The sequence below is a fragment of the Penicillium psychrosexuale genome (genome assembly GCF_028828465.1).
Source record: "Penicillium psychrosexuale strain IBT 29551 chromosome Unknown utg000004l, whole genome shotgun sequence".
Lineage (NCBI taxonomy): Eukaryota > Fungi > Ascomycota > Eurotiomycetes > Eurotiales > Aspergillaceae > Penicillium > Penicillium psychrosexuale.
Window position 1 is genome coordinate 5021389 of NW_026643189.1, and position 18686 is coordinate 5040074.

Below are 18686 nucleotides of genomic sequence, written 5' to 3' on the forward strand. Positions count from 1 at the left end.
ATCCACCATGGCTTCCGTCCCGAGTGTGCAATGCTTCGGCAAGAAGAAGACGGGTAAGCTCTCTTTTTTTCGACCGGAGACCAGAGTGAATGAACCCGTGCGCTGACATATTTCGTTTTCAATAGCCACCGCTGTCGCCCACTGCAAGGTATGATGAACGCCTCTACTCTCTCGGTCCCAATACGTTGTTTCGAAATATCCGGAAAGAAAACTGTCGGAAAGGAATTGTGCACGAAATGAAGAACTGGGGTTGAATTTTGGAATATACGAAACAACATGTTGCGCGATCATGGGGGTTTTATACACATTGAACTGGACAACACGCTGAGACTTTTTACAGCAAGGCAAGGGCCTCGTCAAGGTTAACGGCCAGCCCCTCTCCCTGGTCCAGCCCGAGATCCTCCGTTTCAAGGTACGCACAATACATTCGCTCAACCACCTCCCGCGCGCCACAATCGAAAAGATTCGCACGAATCGCAAGCGACAATGGCAATGGGAAAACGTCTTCGAACTCGGTTTCTGACAATTCACCCTCGAAATTTTAGGTCTACGAGCCCCTCCTCATCGTCGGCGTTGACAAGTTCGCCGGTGTCGACATCCGTGTCCGCGTTACCGGTGGTGGTCACACCTCGCAGGTCTACGCCATCCGTCAGGCTATCGCCAAGTCCATTGTCGCCTACTACCAGAAGTACGTCGATGAGCACTCCAAGAACCAGCTGAAGCAGGCTCTTGCTCAGTACGACCGCACACTCCTGGTTGCCGATAACCGTCGCGCCGAGCCCAAGAAGTTCGGTGGTCGCGGTGCCCGCTCCCGTTACCAGAAGTCCTACCGTTAAATTTTTCTTCCTCACTTGTTACGCGGCGAAAAGGGAAAGAAAAGTTTACGGCAACGGGGAAATGGAATATGTCTGTCTTCATATGTTTTTTCCATCACGACTTGTTTCCATGACTTCTTGGTGGACTGGGGACTTGGGAGGATTCGGGGATGTTTGAGCGGTTTTTGTTCGGTTTAACCGCTCTTGCAAGAGATCTGAGGACCGGGCTAGAGGAATTTGGGAAAATAACCTCTGGTTGTTGTTCCGGTGCCTTGTTGATATGTTTTTCACTGGCGCTGTCCTGCACGGCTGGAAAAAATACCTAGCATAGCCAGGAAAATCTACTCAATGATACTGGGTTTTATCTTGTTCAAGCCTTTGTTTTGGAATCTTTTGGCTATAGTGTTCTAACAACATTGGTCTTATTTTTCCCGGATTTATGTTCTCCATACGCCAAACTTGGCAAGTATATGCTCTTGAAGGTAAACCCCCGAGGTCCTCGCCCCTCGCTCTCCCATACTGGACCACATAGGATTCGTGGTTCTACATACTTACAACAAGTTTACCCCGGACATTGACTATCTGTCACTCGGATTTACCGCCGAACCTCAGTGAAATTGGACAATATTTCAATTCCATGTCGTAGCCAGAGAGTGTATGCTACATGAATCCTTGCATACAGGAAAAAAGAATTGTTGGCACTCAGCCAGTGCCCCAGCTCTCTTTCGACATTTCGCGCACCAGCTCCTCTTGAAGTGCTCCTCAACCTCTCCAATAACTCTTCTCCAGTATCAAGACAGCAGCCCGGGACTAGACATCAGTCAGATCTTGTCTGGCATCATCGTTGATACGCATCGGTCGTGCACTTACATTTTCATCTGGAGTATACAAGACCCAGTCATCACCAAAGTAGGCGAGGTGCAATGTCTTCTCCCGACCAACTCTGGCTTTCTCTTGGTCAGAAATTCTTCTCTTTCCTCGTTGGGGGTAATCTTCGGTAGGAAGGCATAGGGTCAGTGTAAGCTCATCATCTTGGGTCGAGGGATTACCCACTTAAAGTGCTATGAGACTCGACCTTGTATTGAACTCTCATCAGATTTTTTTTTGTCTTTCACTGATGCCTACCAATGCAGTCACTTGGACGGAATAAGAACGTTAAAGTCATCATTTGAGAGTTCCAAGGCTCAGCCACTTCGGATACTATTGAAAATGTCATCAGGTTCGACCAGCATAAGGGGATTCCCAACGTACCTTCTCGGTAAACCCTATGTCGAGATCTGGTTTCTCGTTAATGCCAATACCTATCTATGCATTCGGCATAGGCACTCAATTGAACAATTCAGCAGTCATCATATATGAATTTCGAGGCTCGCTCACTTGATGGATTCATCGTCTAGACGTGCATTCATTTAAAAGCCCGAAATCAGCAGTTACAAAAATGCAGGGGAATGGAAAACTTGCCTTTGTTCATCTCAATCGCCACGGAAGCACAGGCGTCTTCGCACTTGAGATATAAAACTCCACTGCAGCCAAGATATAGGGAAGTTGTCGACGTATCTTTCTAGAGATCAATCCTCTGTAGTGGAAACCTTGTGTAGCTCCCATCAGAAGTTTTTTTTTCATTTTGATTGGGGCTCATGCCAATCTTCGAAATGCAGGGATAAACGGTCATCATTTGGGAGTTTGAAGGTTGATCCACTTGGGAAGGTTCTCTCAAAACTAACTGTTAACGTCCATAAAAATTGGGAATGGAAAACTTGCCTTGCCTCGACCAGCACTGAAGTATAAGTGTGGTGTCATCCAATGATGAGCGTAGGGATATTCCTTTAAAAGATCATGGTCAACGAACAGGGGAATAGGAAACTTACCTCTCTCCTTTTGTCTCGATATTGTCGAAACACACTGATCGAAAATGTCACCATGAAGCATAGGTGGATAAAGACCTTACCTCTCTTGATCGTCCTCGCGTCAGGTATGCATTCTCTGCTCGTTGTCTTGCCAAAGCAAGTCACGAACTAAAGAAGGCATAGAAGATCATCATTCGCGAGCTTTCAGACTGCTCGACAAACGTTAAAGTATCCAATTGTTAATGAAAATGTGATAGGGGAAAACTTATCTCTCTTGATATTCGTCCTCGCGTCAGGTATGCATTCTCTACTCGTTGTCTTGCCAAAGCAAGTCACCAAATAAAGAAGACATAGAAGGTCATCACTCGCGAGCCTTTGGACTCATCCATAGTCACTGCACGACTATGTCGAGTCGCTCCCACAAAGAGTGAGGAGCAAGAAGTGCGCAAATCGACCTAGGTAATTGAATGTAGTAATTAGTCTCGCATCAGAGTTCTATTCATTCCTGTCCTCGAAGTCCGTAGACTAGGGAGCTCTTTATTGTGTAGTAATAATTCTCATCATTTTGCGATTATCATTGGATAAAAAAGGGTTAGGGCATACCTTGATCCAAAATTGCCATTCCACCAATGTGTCCGCAGTATGCACGACTAAGTTTCTATAAAGAGTGAGGAGGAGGAAGTGTGTAAACCGACCTAGATAGGTAGTTAGTCTCGCATCAGAGTTCTATTCATTCCTGTCCTCAAAGTCCGTAGACTAGGGAGCTCCATATGGTGTAGTAAGAATTCTCATCATCTTGCGATTATCATTAGATAAAAAAAGGGTCAGGACTTACCTTGATCCAAAATTGCCAATTCATCAATGTGTCCGTAGTGGGTTACTCCCACAAAGTTCCTATAAAGAGTGAGGAGCAATTAGTCTCGCATCAGACTGTTCTTATCATCTCTTGTCCTCAAAGTCTGTAGACTAGGGAGCTCAATTGTGTAGTGAGAAATTGTCATCATTTTGCGATTATCATTAGACAAAAAGAAAGGGATATATCGGGTCATACCTTGATCCAAAATCAGCAATCCATCAATGTGTCTGTAGAAAGTTCCTATAAAGAAGTGTGCAAATCGACCTAGATGGGTAATTAGTCTCGCATCAGACTGTTCTAATCACCTCTTGTCCTCAAAGTCCGTAGACTAGGGAGCTCAATTGTGTAGTGAGAGATTGTCATCATTTTGCGATTATCATTAGACAAAAAGAAAGGGACATATCGGGTCATACCTTGATCCAAAATCAGCAATCCATCAATGTGTCCATAGTGGGTTACTCCCACAAAGTTCCTATAAAGAGTGAGGAGCAATTAGTCTCGCATCAGAGTTCTTTTCATTCCTGTCCTCAAAGTCCGTAGACTAGGGAGCTCCATATTGTATAGTAAGAATTCTCATCATTTTGCGATTATCATTAGACAAAAACGGGGTATATCAGGTCATACCTTGATCCAATTGGCAAATCCATCAACGCGTCCGCAGTTTGAATAGCCGAGTCGCTATCATAAAGTTCCTATAAAGAGTGAGGAGTAAGAAGTACAAAAAGCGACCTAGATAGGTAGTTAGTCTCGCATCAGACTGTTCTTATCACCTCTTGTCCTCAAAGTCCGTAGACTAGGGAGCTCAATATAGTGTAGTGAGAAATTGTCATCATTTTGCGATCATCGTTGGATAAAAAAGGGTCAGGTCATACCTTGATCCAAAATCAGCAATCCATCAATGTGTCCGCCATGTGTACGACTATGTCGAGTCGCTCCCACAAAGTTCCTATAAAGAGTGAGGAGCAATTAGTCTCGCATCAGACTGTTCTTCTCATTTCTTGTCCTCAAAGTTCATAGTGAGAGTATGGACTAAGGTGCTCTGTGTAGTGATAAATCGTCATCATGTGCGAGTTTCAATTGCCATTAGATGAAAAAAGAATGTGTCAGGTCATACCTGAATGGGTGATTGGCAATCTAAAGTGGTACATCGGAACAATTAGTCGAGAGATTCCAATATCAACGTGAGAGGGATTGTGCCATACTCTGAAAATGTCGATCTTCGTCCCATACCAGCCAGAGAGCTGCATACCAACACACGGAGTTGGGATCGAACAAGGAAAACAGAATTTCCAACGGCTTAGTCCGAATCAAGCCTTTGATTTGTCGCGTCTCAGGCAGGTTGCTGTAGCCCCTCGGACCATTGAAAGCCGTGGATGTTCAAATCCCCTAGATATTAGTCTTCAAATCCTCGGGGTATTTGTATCAAGCCATACAGTTTACATGGAAAAGGAATAAAAGAGACGAAATCCTTTGATCTGAAAGTGTGAACTAGAAGACCCAATGTGGAATTGGATCACAACGACAGACGGGTCAGTCATGGAAGTCAAGTGTTTTTGTTTATTCAACTCATACCAGTGTTCAATCTCAACTTTTTGATTGTGTCCGTTGATCTCTCGAAAACTCGGGGTCATCGTCATCTTCAAATTGTAGTAGTCCTCATTGACCGATACTTCAGATGCTCATTCTGCTAGGAATCCATTAGAGCCATATTGAGTCTCACCCGAAAGTAATTATGGGATAATCTAGATATCACGAGTGTCAAAAGAAAAAAAGAAAAGAAAAGAAAAGAAAACGTAGCAAGTGCAGAAGATGTGCAAGATCAGTCAGGGAAATGATATACTTATTTTCGCCTTGTATCAGATGTGCTTCGAACTTATCACTGAGTCCATTGGCTCCGAGGGTCCACGTTCCCTCAAAGTGTAATATTTTTTAACCATCATGAAATGGCCTTTCTGTGGCACCGAGTATCAATTGTGCTTGTGGGGTTGGAAGCAGTATGGAAACCTAGAAGATCTCAAGATTATTAGCAGAAGTTTCCAATATCAAAACAGACTAAGAAGGGCCATAAGATCAGCCAGGAAAGCAATATCCTGTGTCTCGCATGGTATCAGAGTTCTTATCTTCCTTTTCACCGTGTCCAGTGACCCCTTGAATGACCATGTAAGCCAGTTGGAAAGTCATTTGGCGAGGCACGGTCACTTCCATAGTATATTCTCATCATAACATGCGCTTTCGGGTTCATCGAGCCCAATATTCATTTGCTTGTGTAATGAGAGGAGGTTCATATCGAGGAGTGAAAATGGAATACACACCTAGGTTCTTGAGAGTGTTAGCAAAAATATTCGAACGTTATTCCATTATACAAACAGTTGGATCAAACCAAGTACTGTTTTATCTTGACCCGGATCAGCTTGATCCTTTCAGTTTCATCGAGAGTTCGCTTTCGGCCCATTGGCCCCGTAGCTCGAGTCGAGTGGCTCCCACAAAGAGTGAGGAGCAAGAAGTGCGAAATCTGACCTAGGTAATTGATTGGGTTAATTAGTCTCGCATCAGAGTTCTATTCATTCCTGTCCTCGAAGTCCGTAGACTAGGGAGCTCCATATTGTGTAGTAAGAATTCTCATCATTTTGCGACTATCATTAGACAAAAACGGGTTAGGGCATACCTTGATCCAAAATTGGGAACTGCATCAATGTATCCGCAGATTGAATAGCCAAGTCGCTATCATAAAGTTCCTATAAAGAGTGAGGAGTAAGAAGTACGAAAAGCGACCTAGATAGGTAGTTAGTCTCGCATCAGACGGTTCTTGTCACCTCTTGTCCTCAAAGTCCATACTTAGAGTAAAGACTAGGGAGCTCTGTGTAGTGAGAAACTGTCATCATTTTGCGGGATGCCAATGCCATTGGACGAGAAAGGGAAGTTGTCACATTACATTAAATAAACAGCTCAACTCTGTCCGTCCATCGTACATACCCAGCTGCCACGTGTGTGGGAATTTTGCTGACGGTATTGAGGGATGCCCTGCATTGAAAATTAGTCAAATTGATTCAATCGTGGCAAGTGAGTAGAATGCTCATCAAAATCTATTCCATGTGCTCCCTGTCTCATGAAGGGTGCTATGTTCTGGTGTCCAACTCATGGCTCGTTGGTGTGATAGATGGAAGCGACATGCATGGTACCGAAGCAAAGGAGACCAGTTAGGATTTTTCACCGGCATACTGCAAGGTAGAAGACTTACCAAGGTCTTTTCTAATAAGTCGTGTCTTGTAACTTGATGTGTTCTGCCGGGCAACCCATAGTTCGTGGACGTGACTGGTAAACGAGCCATGATGCGACGGGGTGGATGAAACACCACAGCGACTAGTGAACTAGAAACAAAGAAATCACTAGATGGAAAGAGAACAATTTGAACTCACCGGCATGCTGTGAGAGCTGAGAAAAATGACAGCGGACTCTGAACCTGGAACACCTCTCGAGGGTAAGAAGATCAAAGAAGTATAGTGTCACGGCGACAGAAAGATAGGAAGAGAAGTAGGAGAGGAAAAAATATGAAAGAGAAAGTAGTAAAGGGACCGAACTGTGGTTTAAATATAAAGAAGTCCGTTATTACATCGCCGGGGCGACTTATAGTACGGCCATAGCGACTTATAATACGGCCATAGCGACTTACGGCCATAGCGACCTATAGTACGGCCATGCAGAAAACGCGGGTAGCTCATCACCTGAGAAATCATGATTACAACACAAGGACGCCGAGGTGTAGATTGTCAATATCGCGGTCTGTGAATATTATGGTCTTAGTGACTATTGCATGCATCACATTGAGAGATCGATTGATCATCTGAGTGTACCTCAGACCTAACTATCTGTCGTCAATTAGTAATGCCAATCAAGAGGTAACTTGTTATAAGAATCAGCTGTATCGAATTATGAGTAGGGTAATCATTGTACCTACTATGTATGTATATTGATGGCCCTGGATATCAGGCTTATACTACTGGTGGCTTATTCCTTTATCATAGTAGTCTCATATTCATTCATAGAGTAACTACGCCCTTCACAAGCAAATAGTTTCCTCTCTTTGGGCTTTTTGGCTGGGTTTTAAACACATAGACAGCCATATGCCTCTATCCGAGCCAATTATGGTCTAATGAAATGTGGTAATTAAAATGTATGTTTGCATTATATATTCTAATAAATTTGACACAATAAATCTGAAGGAGGGAAAGACGACCTGGCCACCTCTGATTTTGAAGCCTATCTTGCGCGAATCATTAGACTTAGAGATATTAGGGCACGATATGATCGCCTCAGGGCGGGTATGTTCGCCTAAGGCATTCCATGGCTGATGTAATTACTATGATCACCTGAGGCAGAAACACTTACGGTGCTGACATAATCTTACCGGCAAACTTTACCTCTAACTAGGGCAAACGCGACCTGACGCGTGGTGTTCGCGTGCCTGGATGAATGGCGCGGCACTCCTTTCATCCTCCCTTTCCCCGCAACAATCGTCAATCCTATCTACTTTTATTTAGGCACCCAACTCAGTTTAATGGGTAGTGATCCCTGAAGAAACCATAATGCCTACAGCCCGCGAAAGGTTGGCCGAGCTGAGGGCCCTCCGTGCCTCAGGAAAGAAACGACTTTCCACATACGAGGTTGAGGACCAGGGCGATATCTACGACGAGGTTGATGATGATGGCTACAAAAAGGTCATCCGAAATCGTCTTGATCAGGATGATTTTGTCGTCGATGATAACGGTGCCGGTTACGCGGACGATGGCCGCGAGGTATGGAACGAACAGACAGCAGAATATGACAGTGACGAGAGCGACGAACTACCTACACGGGGCAAGACTGCCAAACGAAAGAGAGAAGAGGAACAACAGCGAAAGGAGAAAATTAACAATGGCATATCCAAGTACTTCAACAAAGGACAGGCTGCGGCTTCTGTTCCCAAACCCAAGGTGAGTGCTTTTTGCTCGTGGAATCCAACCACCTTATTTTGACAAATGTTTTACAAGCCCGCTGCTACTGCCGAGGACGATGCATTCATGGCCGATCTTCTCGGAGAGGTCGACACCAATGTCGTATCGAATCACGCCCCGACACGAAACATTGTCAAGTCAGAAGCCCGACGCAAAGTTCGCGTTCTCTCCCCGCCTCTGTCTGGGAAGCGTCGCCGCGAGAAGCTTCACGCAAAAGACGAAAATCACATTCCAAGCTCGCTAATGAAGGACCCGGCACTCCACTCTGACGATCTCGATGACGGCCCTCTACCGATGGCAGACGATGATGACGTTCCCATGAGCGATATACTGCCCTCGTCTCCAATTATTAAAGCGGTGGAACGGAGGAACACTGTACCGGTCAAGGCTGAAGAGCCAGAAGACGATGATGTTGACCTCATGGACGTCGCAGAAGTCACTGGAGACTCTAGCCTTAAAACGAAGACTATCAACATGACCGGCAGTCGACCGCCCCCGAAGATCAAGCATGAAGTTGCTCCTACACCAGCAAGCTCGTCCCCAGTCAAGTCAATGGCAGAAGTAATGGATGCTTCTTGGAATGACGTGAGGAGCAAATTGAACGTCCTCAGTAGTCCAGCCCCGGAAATGCGATCATTTGGGAAGCTGCGCGCCCAGGATGTTGTCGAAGAGGACGGCAGTCTGCGCATATTCTGGCTGGACTACACAGAAGTCAACGGCAGCTTGTGTCTGTTCGGAAAAGTGAAGAACAAGCAGAATGGATCATACACCAGTGCATTCGTTAAGATTGACAATATCTTGCGAAAGCTCTATTTCCTGCCGCGTGAATATCGATACAAGCAAGGACGAGCGACGGAAGAGGAGGTTGACATGCAAGATGTTTACTCAGAGGTCGACGAGATGATGTCAAGACTGAAAGTCGGCATGCACAAGATGAAACCGTGCGAACGGAAGTACGCATTTGAAATGCCCGGGGTCCCAAAGGAGGCGGAGTATCTCAAATTACTCTACCCCTACGATAAGGCTGCACTGCCAATGGAAACTAAGGGAGAGACTTTCTCAAACGTTTTCGGTACCAATACCTCCCTGTTTGAACAGTTTGTTCTCTGGAAGAATATAATGGGCCCTTGCTGGCTCAAGATCGATCAGGCAGACTTTGCTGCAGTAACCAATGCATCCTGGTGCAAGTTCGAATGCCAGGCCACCAAACCAGCTCTCATCAGCCTCGTCCCAGATTCCGAGAACCTGGATGCCCCGCCCTTGACCTTAATGAGTCTTTCTTTCCGTACCCAGCTCAATGTCAAGGAGAACAAGCAGGAGATTCTAATAGCGAGTGCCCGGGTGTATGAAGACGTTTCTCTGACTGATACCACTCCACCAGAGAAGCTTCCGTGCAAGACATTCACCGTCATGCGCCCTGCTGGTGGATCATACCCAATGCATTTTGAAGCCGAAGCACGAAATCAGCAAGGAACTGTCATTCTTGAAAAAAGCGAACAGTTCTTGCTCAGTAAGTTCCTGGCTATGTTCGAGAAGATGGACCCCGATGTGATCATGGGCCATCAGTTGCAGGATGTCGACCTGGGCATTCTACTCAGCCGGATGCGTGAAAAGAAGACGCCTGGATGGCATCGTATTGGCCGACTCAGGCGTGGAGATTGGCCTAAGAATTTCAACAAGGGTGGCAACTTCTTCGCCGAAAGGCAGTTGATTGCTGGAAGATTGATGTGTGATGTTGCCAATGACATGGGCAAGGTAATTTTCTCCTTAAAGTGGGTATATCACAATGCTGACAGCTACTAGTCTCTTATGATGAAATGTCAATCATGGAGTTTGACTGAGATGTGCCAACTCTACCTCGGTCAAGGCAATGTACGCCAGGAACTGGATGCCGAAGCGGCACTGAAAACCTGGGCGACCACCAAAGAAGGTCTCATGAATTTTGTCAATCATTGTGATACAGATACATACTTCATTGCGGCATTGGTTTTACGTCTTCAGATGCTGCCACTTACGAAGGTCCTAACCAATACCGCGGGTAATTCGTGGGCACGCACACTTAGCGGTACGCGTGCCGAGCGCAACGAGTATATTTTGTTACATGAGTTCCATCGCAACAAATACATCTGTCCGGACAAGTACTCGTCTCGTCTTCAGAAGGCAGAGGAGAAAATACAAGATGGCGACGATGATGAGGTGGTCGACAAGAAAAAGAAGGACAAATTCAAGGGCGGTCTTGTTTTCGAGCCCGAAAAAGGTCTTTACGACCGCTTCGTCCTTGTTATGGACTTCAACAGTCTGTATCCCAGTATTATTCAGGAATACAACATCTGCTTCACAACAGTGGACCGAACAGCTACGGTAAATTAACCCAACCAACCCCTAGTCTTGTTTCCTCTGTTCTAACATTTGCAACTAGGCCGAGAATGAGAATGAAGAAAAAGTGCCAGATGTCCCCTCCCCTGACCAAGAACAAGGCGTTCTACCTCGGTTGATCGCGACGTTGGTTAGTCGTCGACGCGAAGTGAAGAAGTTGATGAAAGACAAGCGTGCCACACCCGAACAACTGGCCGTATGGGACACAAAACAATTGGCATTGAAGCTGACTGCCAATTCCATGTACGGATGCTTGGGATACACACAGAGTCGATTTTACGCTCGTCCTTTGGCAATGCTCACCACTTTTAAGGGACGTGAAATTCTGAGAAACACCAAGGAATTGGCCGAAAGCCAGCAATTGCGAGTCATTTATGGTGACACCGATTCGGTCATGATCAATACGAATATGGACAACATGAGTGACGCCCTCAAGGTTGGCGAAGAGTTCAAGAAATCGGTCAACGAACGTTACCGACTTCTAGAAATCGATATCGACAATATCTTCCGTCGGCTTCTACTACATGCCAAGAAGAAGTACGCTGCTATCAACCTTACCGAGGTGGATGGCAAGTACGTGGAGAAACTTGAGGTCAAGGGTCTTGACATGAAGCGTCGTGAATACTGTGCCCTCTCAAAGGAGGTATCATCAAAGCTACTCAACGAAATTCTGTCCGGTGAAGATCAGGAAATCGTTCTCAACAACATTCACGAGTACTTGCGTGAGCTTGCAGACAGGATGAAGGAATATAAAATCCCGGTGCAGAAATACGTGATATACACCGTATGTGATGAACCTGAAGAATTTTCTGGATCACCTTGCTAACGCTCTATCAGAAACTTTCAAAACGACCCCAGGAGTACCCTAATAAAGAGAGCATGCCACCGGCACAAGTCGCTCTCCGCGAAATTGCCCGGGGCAAGACAGTTAGACCGAACGACGTCATCTCATATATTGTGACCAACGGAGACTCTGAAACCTCATCTCTCCCTCCTGCGAAGCGATCATACACCCCGCAGGATGTGCTGAAGCCCGATTCAGGGCTCAAGCCAGATGTTGAGTTCTACATGCTCAAGCAAATATTCCCTCCCATTGAGCGTCTCTGCGCCCCAATTCCTGGCACCGATGCCGTTCGTCTTGCCGAGTGCTTGGGTCTTGATACTCGCAAATATCAGATCAATACCTCTAGTTCCAACAGTCAGCAAAACGCCGAGGTCACCCCGCTCGAGTCCCAGATCCCGGACTCGGTTCGGTTTGCCAATTCTACGCGACTGTCCCTAATATGCCGATACTGCAAAGAACAATCTGTGTATGAGGGTCTGGTGACCTCGTCGCACATGTGCACTGCGCACGGAATCGTTTGTCCGAACCAGAGCTGCCAGAAACCCTTCTCGGTCATGACAATTGTCGCCCAAGTGGAGAACCAAATCCGCCAACAGACTTCGCGATACTATGAAGGCTGGTTGGTCTGTGACGATTCGTCATGTGGCAATCGCACACGGCAAATCAGCGTTTATGGACACCGCTGCTTGGGTCCCCGAGGTCGTGCAGAAGGCTGTCTAGGTCGCATGTCGTACGAGTACTCGGAGAAAGAGGTATACAACCAGCTTCTCTACTTTGCCGGTCTCTGGGATGTCGAAAAAGCTAAGGTCGCTGCCGAGAAAGAGACAGGAGAAAAGAAGGACAGTGTTGCCGCCCTTGCAGAGTTCAATCGCACAAGATTCGGTACGATCAAGGGGGTGGTAGATAACTACCTGAAGAAGTGTGGTCGTCAATGGGTTGAGATGGATGGTCTCTTCCGCTTTATGTTACAATAGATGCCCCGACGGCGTATGGTTTTGGATGTTTGTAAATATCTAAGGATATTGGGGTCTGGAAGTTTAGCATTGTCATGATTAAATCGAATTGCATATTTTAGGGTCTACAAGTGTCTCGAGTGGACGTTTAATATTTCATCCATATCAAGATCTATCTGTCTTATCGTTACTTAAGCACCCCACCCCCAATTCTCTTGATGGATGCCCACCCCACTCCGTCATTCTTCACTTCAGCTTGATCCATTGCAGAGCAGATATCCTTCTCAATTGCTGGCCGGCTCTTTCAATCATGTCTGTCAAAAGGGTTTTGGTCATTGCAGGATCGGACAGTTCAGGCGGAGCGTAAGTCTAAATATCCTCTCGCAAAAACCGGTTAGAAAAAAAAAATGATGTACCCCATCAACTTATCTCCAAAGCGATACTCCCTATCATTTACGCTATATCATGATTTATAACAAAGCTCTAACAAGTTCCAGTGGTCTCGAAGCTGATCAAAGGGTCCTTGCGGCCCATGGATGCTATGCTCTCACTGCCACCACTGGGTTGACGGCACAGAACACACTAGGTGTGCAAGACATCTTTGTCGTCCCCTCGGAATTTGTGAGAAAGCAAATCAATGCTGGACTAGAAGATGTTGGTGCCGATGTAGTGAAACTGGGTAAGTCATTTGCGTTTCATGATTCGTACTTTTCCATCTAGAACTGCCACTGATGACCTATGACCCCCTAGGCATGCTCTCCTCTGCTGAGACCATTGATGTCATCGCAGAAACACTACAAGCTCACAAAGTTCCTATAGTCGTTCTAGATCCGGTAGGCTCAATGTCCTGTTCTCAAATTGTCACTCTAACAGGCATCAACAGGTCATGGTTTCCACTAGTGGCTCCCAGTTGCTACCTGAAAAGGCAGTCAAGGAATTACGGACAAAGTTGCTTCCTTTGACCACAATTCTGACACCAAATATCCCGGAGGCTCTTCTCTTGTTGAAAGATGCCGGAGCAGAGACCTCCGAACCAAAGGACCTAGAGGGAATGGTTGATCTTGCTAAGAAGGTTTGCTCATTGGGCCCCAAGGCGGTCCTCCTCAAGGGAGGTCACCTTCCTTTGACGAAATATCTCAAGACATCTCAAGACCCGAAAGAAGTAACTTTAGTCGTGGATATCCTCTTTGATGGGACGACAACCACCTTATTTGAGACAGAGTTCTTGGTATCCAAAAATACCCACGGTACGGGCTGCTCACTTGCTTCGGCAATTGCTGCAAACCTGGCTTCCGGTAAAGACATGATCAGAGCGGTCCGGAGTGCCGTGCGATTCGTTGAGATAGGGATCAAGACGAGCATTGACCTAGGTAAAGGGAGCGGGCCGATCAATCATTTCCACTCCACATACACTATGCCCTTTGCGCCGTATGTGACCCATTCCCTATATCTTTTGATTCTCTAAGTCCTAACGATATGATATTCAGCGGCCGATTTATTGAGTACATCTTGGATCGTCAAGATGTGCAGCAAGTATGGCGGCAATTCACCCACCATGAGTTTGTCGAGGGCATGAGCCAGGGCACACTGCCAATTGCACGCTTCAAGGCGTATCTTGTGCAAGATTATCTCTACCTGGTAAGACAGCCATCTTCAATCCGGTTGGAAGAAGGCATTCAACTTATCATGATTCAACCTGTAGGTACAATTTGCCCGAAGCAATGCACTTGCATCATACAAGGCTAAGAGCATAGATTCAATAGCAGCGGTAAGTGCTCACCGTACTTGTTTTCAAGAACAATCTAATACAATCACTCCAGTCGGCCCAAATTGTCCTCCACATCCAGCGGGAGATGGCATTGCACATCGACTACTGTGCCTCATTTGGTCTTTCCAAGCAGGAGATGGAAGATACACCCGAAACTATCGGTAGGCCGGTCGTGCCTTTTTACAAACTCGACAGATGTGCTAATCTCGATATGTATAGCTTGCACCGCATACAGCCGATACATTTTGGATGTAGGCCAGTCGGAGGACTGGCTGGCTCTCCAAATGGCCCTCGCACCATGCTTGATCGGATACGGCGCTATTGCAAAACGCTTGCATACGGCGGAGGCAACTCTTCGAGTGGGGAACACCTACTGGAAATGGATCGAGAATTATGTTGCCGACGACTATACGGAGGCTGTACGACTGGGTTCAGGTAAGTCAGATTGTGAAGAACGAGTGGAACATCTCACTGACTCATTTCATGTCATAGCATTGCTAGAGGATCACATGCAGTATGTGTCACCCAGTCGCATGGAAGAATTGATCAAGATCTTTGTTCGAGCTACGGAATTGGAGATTCGTTTCTGGGATATGGGCCTCGGAGGCGAGGAGCAATAGGATTTAAGATCCCAGGCTGCTATCTACACCTCGTTCAATTTACGAGTTGCTGCGATCACTCCATCTAAGTCCAGATATTCTATTGTCTATTCCATTTCATCTGTTATAAACAATTCGTTCTCATGTTTCTTACCATTGATGGAGATATTAGTGAGGCCTTGGAACCATAGAAATAAAAATTGGGCGTTCAGCTAGATTCAGCTTAGAGCATTCTCAGGCTATGAACTGTTCGAAGTAGATTACAAGGGCTCGAAGGTCAGAATCTGGAGGTGACTGACGTGCGGACTTGTATTCCCAGGCAAGATAATCGCGCTCCGATATTATTCAAGACGATGGGGCAAAACGCTATTCGTCTCACTTCAGTTACCCTGGCCATAGTTCTTTTTTTCGCTCATATTATATGTTTTCTCTAGTGATAGTTCATGCTGCTATGCATTCTCAAATAGTTATCTATAGACTCTCAGTCTATTTGTTTTCGAAAATCCTCACTTTGCCGTCAAACATTATCGCCACTCAAAGAGACTTATTTGCCCCCTTGGTATCCATGGTGAATCTAATAATTTCTAAATTTTCTGCCTGAAGTCGATAACAGCAACCAATGAAAAGCAAAATAGACAAACGCAACGAAAGCGGCGAGTCATGACTAAGCCTTTTTAGGCAGGCGGTCTGGAAGGCACCTGCTCCAGACCTGGTCATGTGATGATACCAAGAAAAACACAAAGGGCGCTAAGCCTAATCTAATTTTTCCTCGCGCCTTCCTCCCCTGGCAGTTTTTTTTTTTATTTTTTCTCCTTCCTTTTCATTCAAGTTCCCTACCTTTTCCTACCTTTTCTTGTGAACTCGTCTCTCTTTCTCTTCTCTTCCTACTTCATACTCTCCTCCTCGGATTCTAATCACTCTCTCTCCCTAAAATCAACCCTTCGCAGACTTAATCATGTCGTACGGAGGTGGCTACTCTCGCGGTGGCGGCGGCGGCGGTGACTCCTACCGGTAAGTTCATTCTCATCGAGGCTTTTCTTTGTCTTCTTCGTCTATCTCATCAACTGCACGGTTTTCTGGCAAAGGCCTTGATCCTACAGTTGTTTGTTATGACGTTGGGCACTGGGATTCCTATCGTGGTCTCCCAACCAATACCAAAGAGACTTCGCACATGGCAGAAGAATTCGTCCTAACTTTGCTATTCTAGCTCTCGCGGAGGTGACAGCGGCTACTCTAACGGTGGCTCCGGTGGTGGTGGTTACAGCGGCGGCGGTGGTGGTTACGGCGGTGGCCGTGGAGGTGGTTACAGCGGTGGCGGCGGCTACGGTGGTGGTGGTGGTGGTGGTGGTGGTTACGGCGGCGGTGCTGCCGGTGGTGACCGCATGAACAACCTCGGCGCCGGCCTGAAGACTCAGGACTGGGGTAAGTTGATTCCAATGACAAGCGTGTTGACGCAATACTAACTTTGGTTCCACTTAGATCCCAACACCATGCCCAAGTTTGAGAAGTCATTCTACAAGGAGCACCCCGATGTCACTGCGCGCTCGGAGGAAGACATTATCGCCTTCCGCAAGGAGAAGGAGATGGCCATTCAGGGTACCAATGTGCCCCGTCCTGTCGAAACCTTCGACGAGGCTGGTTTCCCCGCGTACGTTTTGTCTGAGGTCAAGGCTCAGGGCTTTGACGCTCCTACTGCTATTCAGTCCCAGGGCTGGCCCATGGCTCTGTCCGGACGCGATGTCGTCGGTATTGCCGAGACTGGTTCCGGCAAGACTCTGAGTTACTGTCTCCCCGCTATTGTTCACATCAACGCTCAGCCTCTCCTCGCCCCCGGCGATGGACCCATTGTTTTGGTCTTGGCTCCTACTCGTGAGTTGGCTGTCCAGATTCAGGCTGAGATTACCAAGTTCGGAAAGTCCTCCCGTATTCGCAACACCTGTGTCTACGGTGGTGTCCCCAAGGGTCCTCAGATTCGTGACCTCTCCCGCGGTGTTGAGGTTTGCATTGCCACCCCCGGTCGCCTGATTGATATGCTCGAGGCTGGCCGTACCAACCTTCGTCGCGTCACTTACCTCGTTCTTGACGAGGCTGATCGTATGCTTGACATGGGTTTCGAACCCCAGATTCGCAAGATCATCGGCCAAATTCGCCCTGATCGTCAGACTTGCATGTGGTCCGCTACCTGGCCCAAGGATGTCCGTCAGCTCGCTTCTGATTTCCTCAACGACTACATTCAAGTCAACGTCGGCTCCACAGATCTCTCCGCCAACCACCGCATCACCCAGATTGTCGAGGTCGTCTCGGACTTTGAGAAGCGTGACAAGATGATCAAGCATCTTGAGAAGATTATGGAGGACCGCTCCAACAAGTGCATCATTTTCACAGGTACCAAGCGTGTCGCAGATGAGATTACCCGATTCCTCCGTCAGGACGGCTGGCCCGCGCTTTGTAAGTTTTCTTTGGGTTCCCAACTAACACATGTGTACGGTGCTAACATACATTCCAGCCATCCACGGTGACAAGCAGCAGAACGAGCGTGACTGGGTCTTGAACGAGTTCAAGCAAGGCAAAAGCCCCATCATGGTGGCCACCGACGTGGCCTCGCGTGGTATTGGTATGAACAAACTACACCCCTCCCCCCTCTTCCCCTCCCCCCTTCTTGTCCCCCCTTAAGGGGCCCTTGAAAACACTCACCCGTGTTGACGTTGTGTAATACAATGGCACGGTGCTCAACTCTCTCGAAGCACGTCGGCGTCTATACGCCGCGTCCAGGCGTATTTGGTCATCCTAAATGGTTCTCATGCCAAGAGTACCTTGGACTCACAGTGCAGCACAGCAGCAGGCATTCTAGCTTGGCTTTGATTCTCTATTCTCCATCTCTTGTGTGACAGGCTCGTAGAAGAGTCGAAGTTTCTCTCACACAGCGTTGTTCTTGAACTGTTGAACTGTTGAAGGCTGCATTTCCAAGGTTTCTCTAGGATATGATAACACCGCCATCCCATGGATTCGCTTCCCTTGGGATTTTCTTCAAAGAAACCCATCAAGAGAGCAGTGATGCATCAAGTCCTGCACGACGGAGAAAGGGTCCTTCATGGCCATACTCCTCATATTTCCACTAATGTTCTATTTGCTAACGAATTTCCTCTGAAAAGACGTGCGCGACATCACTCATGTGCTCAACTATGATTACCCCAACAACTCGGAGGACTATGTCCACCGTATTGGTCGTACTGCTCGTGCCGGTGCCAAGGGTACCGCCATTACCTTCTTCACCACTGACAGTAAGTTTTCGTCCGTGTTTTGGACATTCGCAAGTTGTACTAACATTCCCTTCTCTAGACTCTAAGCAGGCTCGTGACTTGATCACTATCCTCACTGAAGCTAAGCAGCAGGTTGACCCCCGTCTTGCCGAGATGGTTCGCTTCGGCGGCGGCGGCGGTGGTGGTCGCTGGGGTGGCCGTGGACGTGGTGGTGGCCGTGGTGGCTGGGGTGGTGGTCGCGGCGGCGGTGGTGGTGGTGGTGGTTTCACTGCCTCCAACTCTGCTCCCGTCGGCGGCAACCGTCGTTGGTAGATGCTTCGCTGCTGCTCCCCGTGCAGTCAGCCACTTTGCCTAGTATTGTGCGATCCCGGTAGACT

General features: G+C 47.1%; 5 protein-coding genes across 5 annotated transcripts; 4 read left to right on the plus strand and 1 right to left on the minus strand.

Annotated features, from left to right (window-relative positions):
• Positions 1–7: 7 nt before the first annotated feature.
• On the plus strand, positions 8–836 carry N7518_007797 (40S ribosomal protein uS9; the record flags this gene model as incomplete). The annotated part of the gene is made up of 4 exons (XM_057188724.1): positions 8–53; positions 126–148; positions 341–412; positions 546–836. 4 exons carry the CDS (start codon positions 8–10, stop codon positions 834–836), a joined length of 432 nt encoding a protein of 143 aa, XP_057040427.1.
• A 5056-nt stretch (positions 837–5892) lies between these two features.
• N7518_007798 (uncharacterized protein) lies at positions 5893–6846 on the minus strand (the record flags this gene model as incomplete). Its single annotated transcript, XM_057188725.1, has 4 exons — positions 5893–6035; positions 6184–6253; positions 6492–6539; positions 6757–6846. 4 exons carry the CDS (start codon positions 6844–6846, stop codon positions 5893–5895), a joined length of 351 nt encoding a protein of 116 aa, XP_057040428.1.
• Positions 6847–8101: 1255 nt separating this feature from the next.
• Positions 8102–12703, plus strand: N7518_007799 (DNA-directed DNA polymerase alpha catalytic subunit POL1; the record flags this gene model as incomplete). The annotated part of the gene is made up of 5 exons (XM_057188726.1): positions 8102–8488; positions 8546–10264; positions 10313–10870; positions 10929–11669; positions 11723–12703. 5 exons carry the CDS (start codon positions 8102–8104, stop codon positions 12701–12703), a joined length of 4386 nt encoding a protein of 1461 aa, XP_057040429.1.
• Positions 12704–12992: 289 nt separating this feature from the next.
• N7518_007800 (uncharacterized protein) lies at positions 12993–15070 on the plus strand (the record flags this gene model as incomplete). Its single annotated transcript, XM_057188727.1, has 9 exons — positions 12993–13045; positions 13180–13361; positions 13433–13515; positions 13566–14110; positions 14170–14320; positions 14385–14450; positions 14503–14611; positions 14670–14885; positions 14943–15070. 9 exons carry the CDS (start codon positions 12993–12995, stop codon positions 15068–15070), a joined length of 1533 nt encoding a protein of 510 aa, XP_057040430.1.
• Positions 15071–16004: 934 nt separating this feature from the next.
• N7518_007801 (DEAD-box ATP-dependent RNA helicase DBP2) lies at positions 16005–18621 on the plus strand (the record flags this gene model as incomplete). The annotated part of the gene is made up of 6 exons (XM_057188728.1): positions 16005–16060; positions 16257–16471; positions 16529–17497; positions 17556–17663; positions 18202–18330; positions 18389–18621. 6 exons carry the CDS (start codon positions 16005–16007, stop codon positions 18619–18621), a joined length of 1710 nt encoding a protein of 569 aa, XP_057040431.1.
• Positions 18622–18686: the final 65 nt, after the last annotated feature.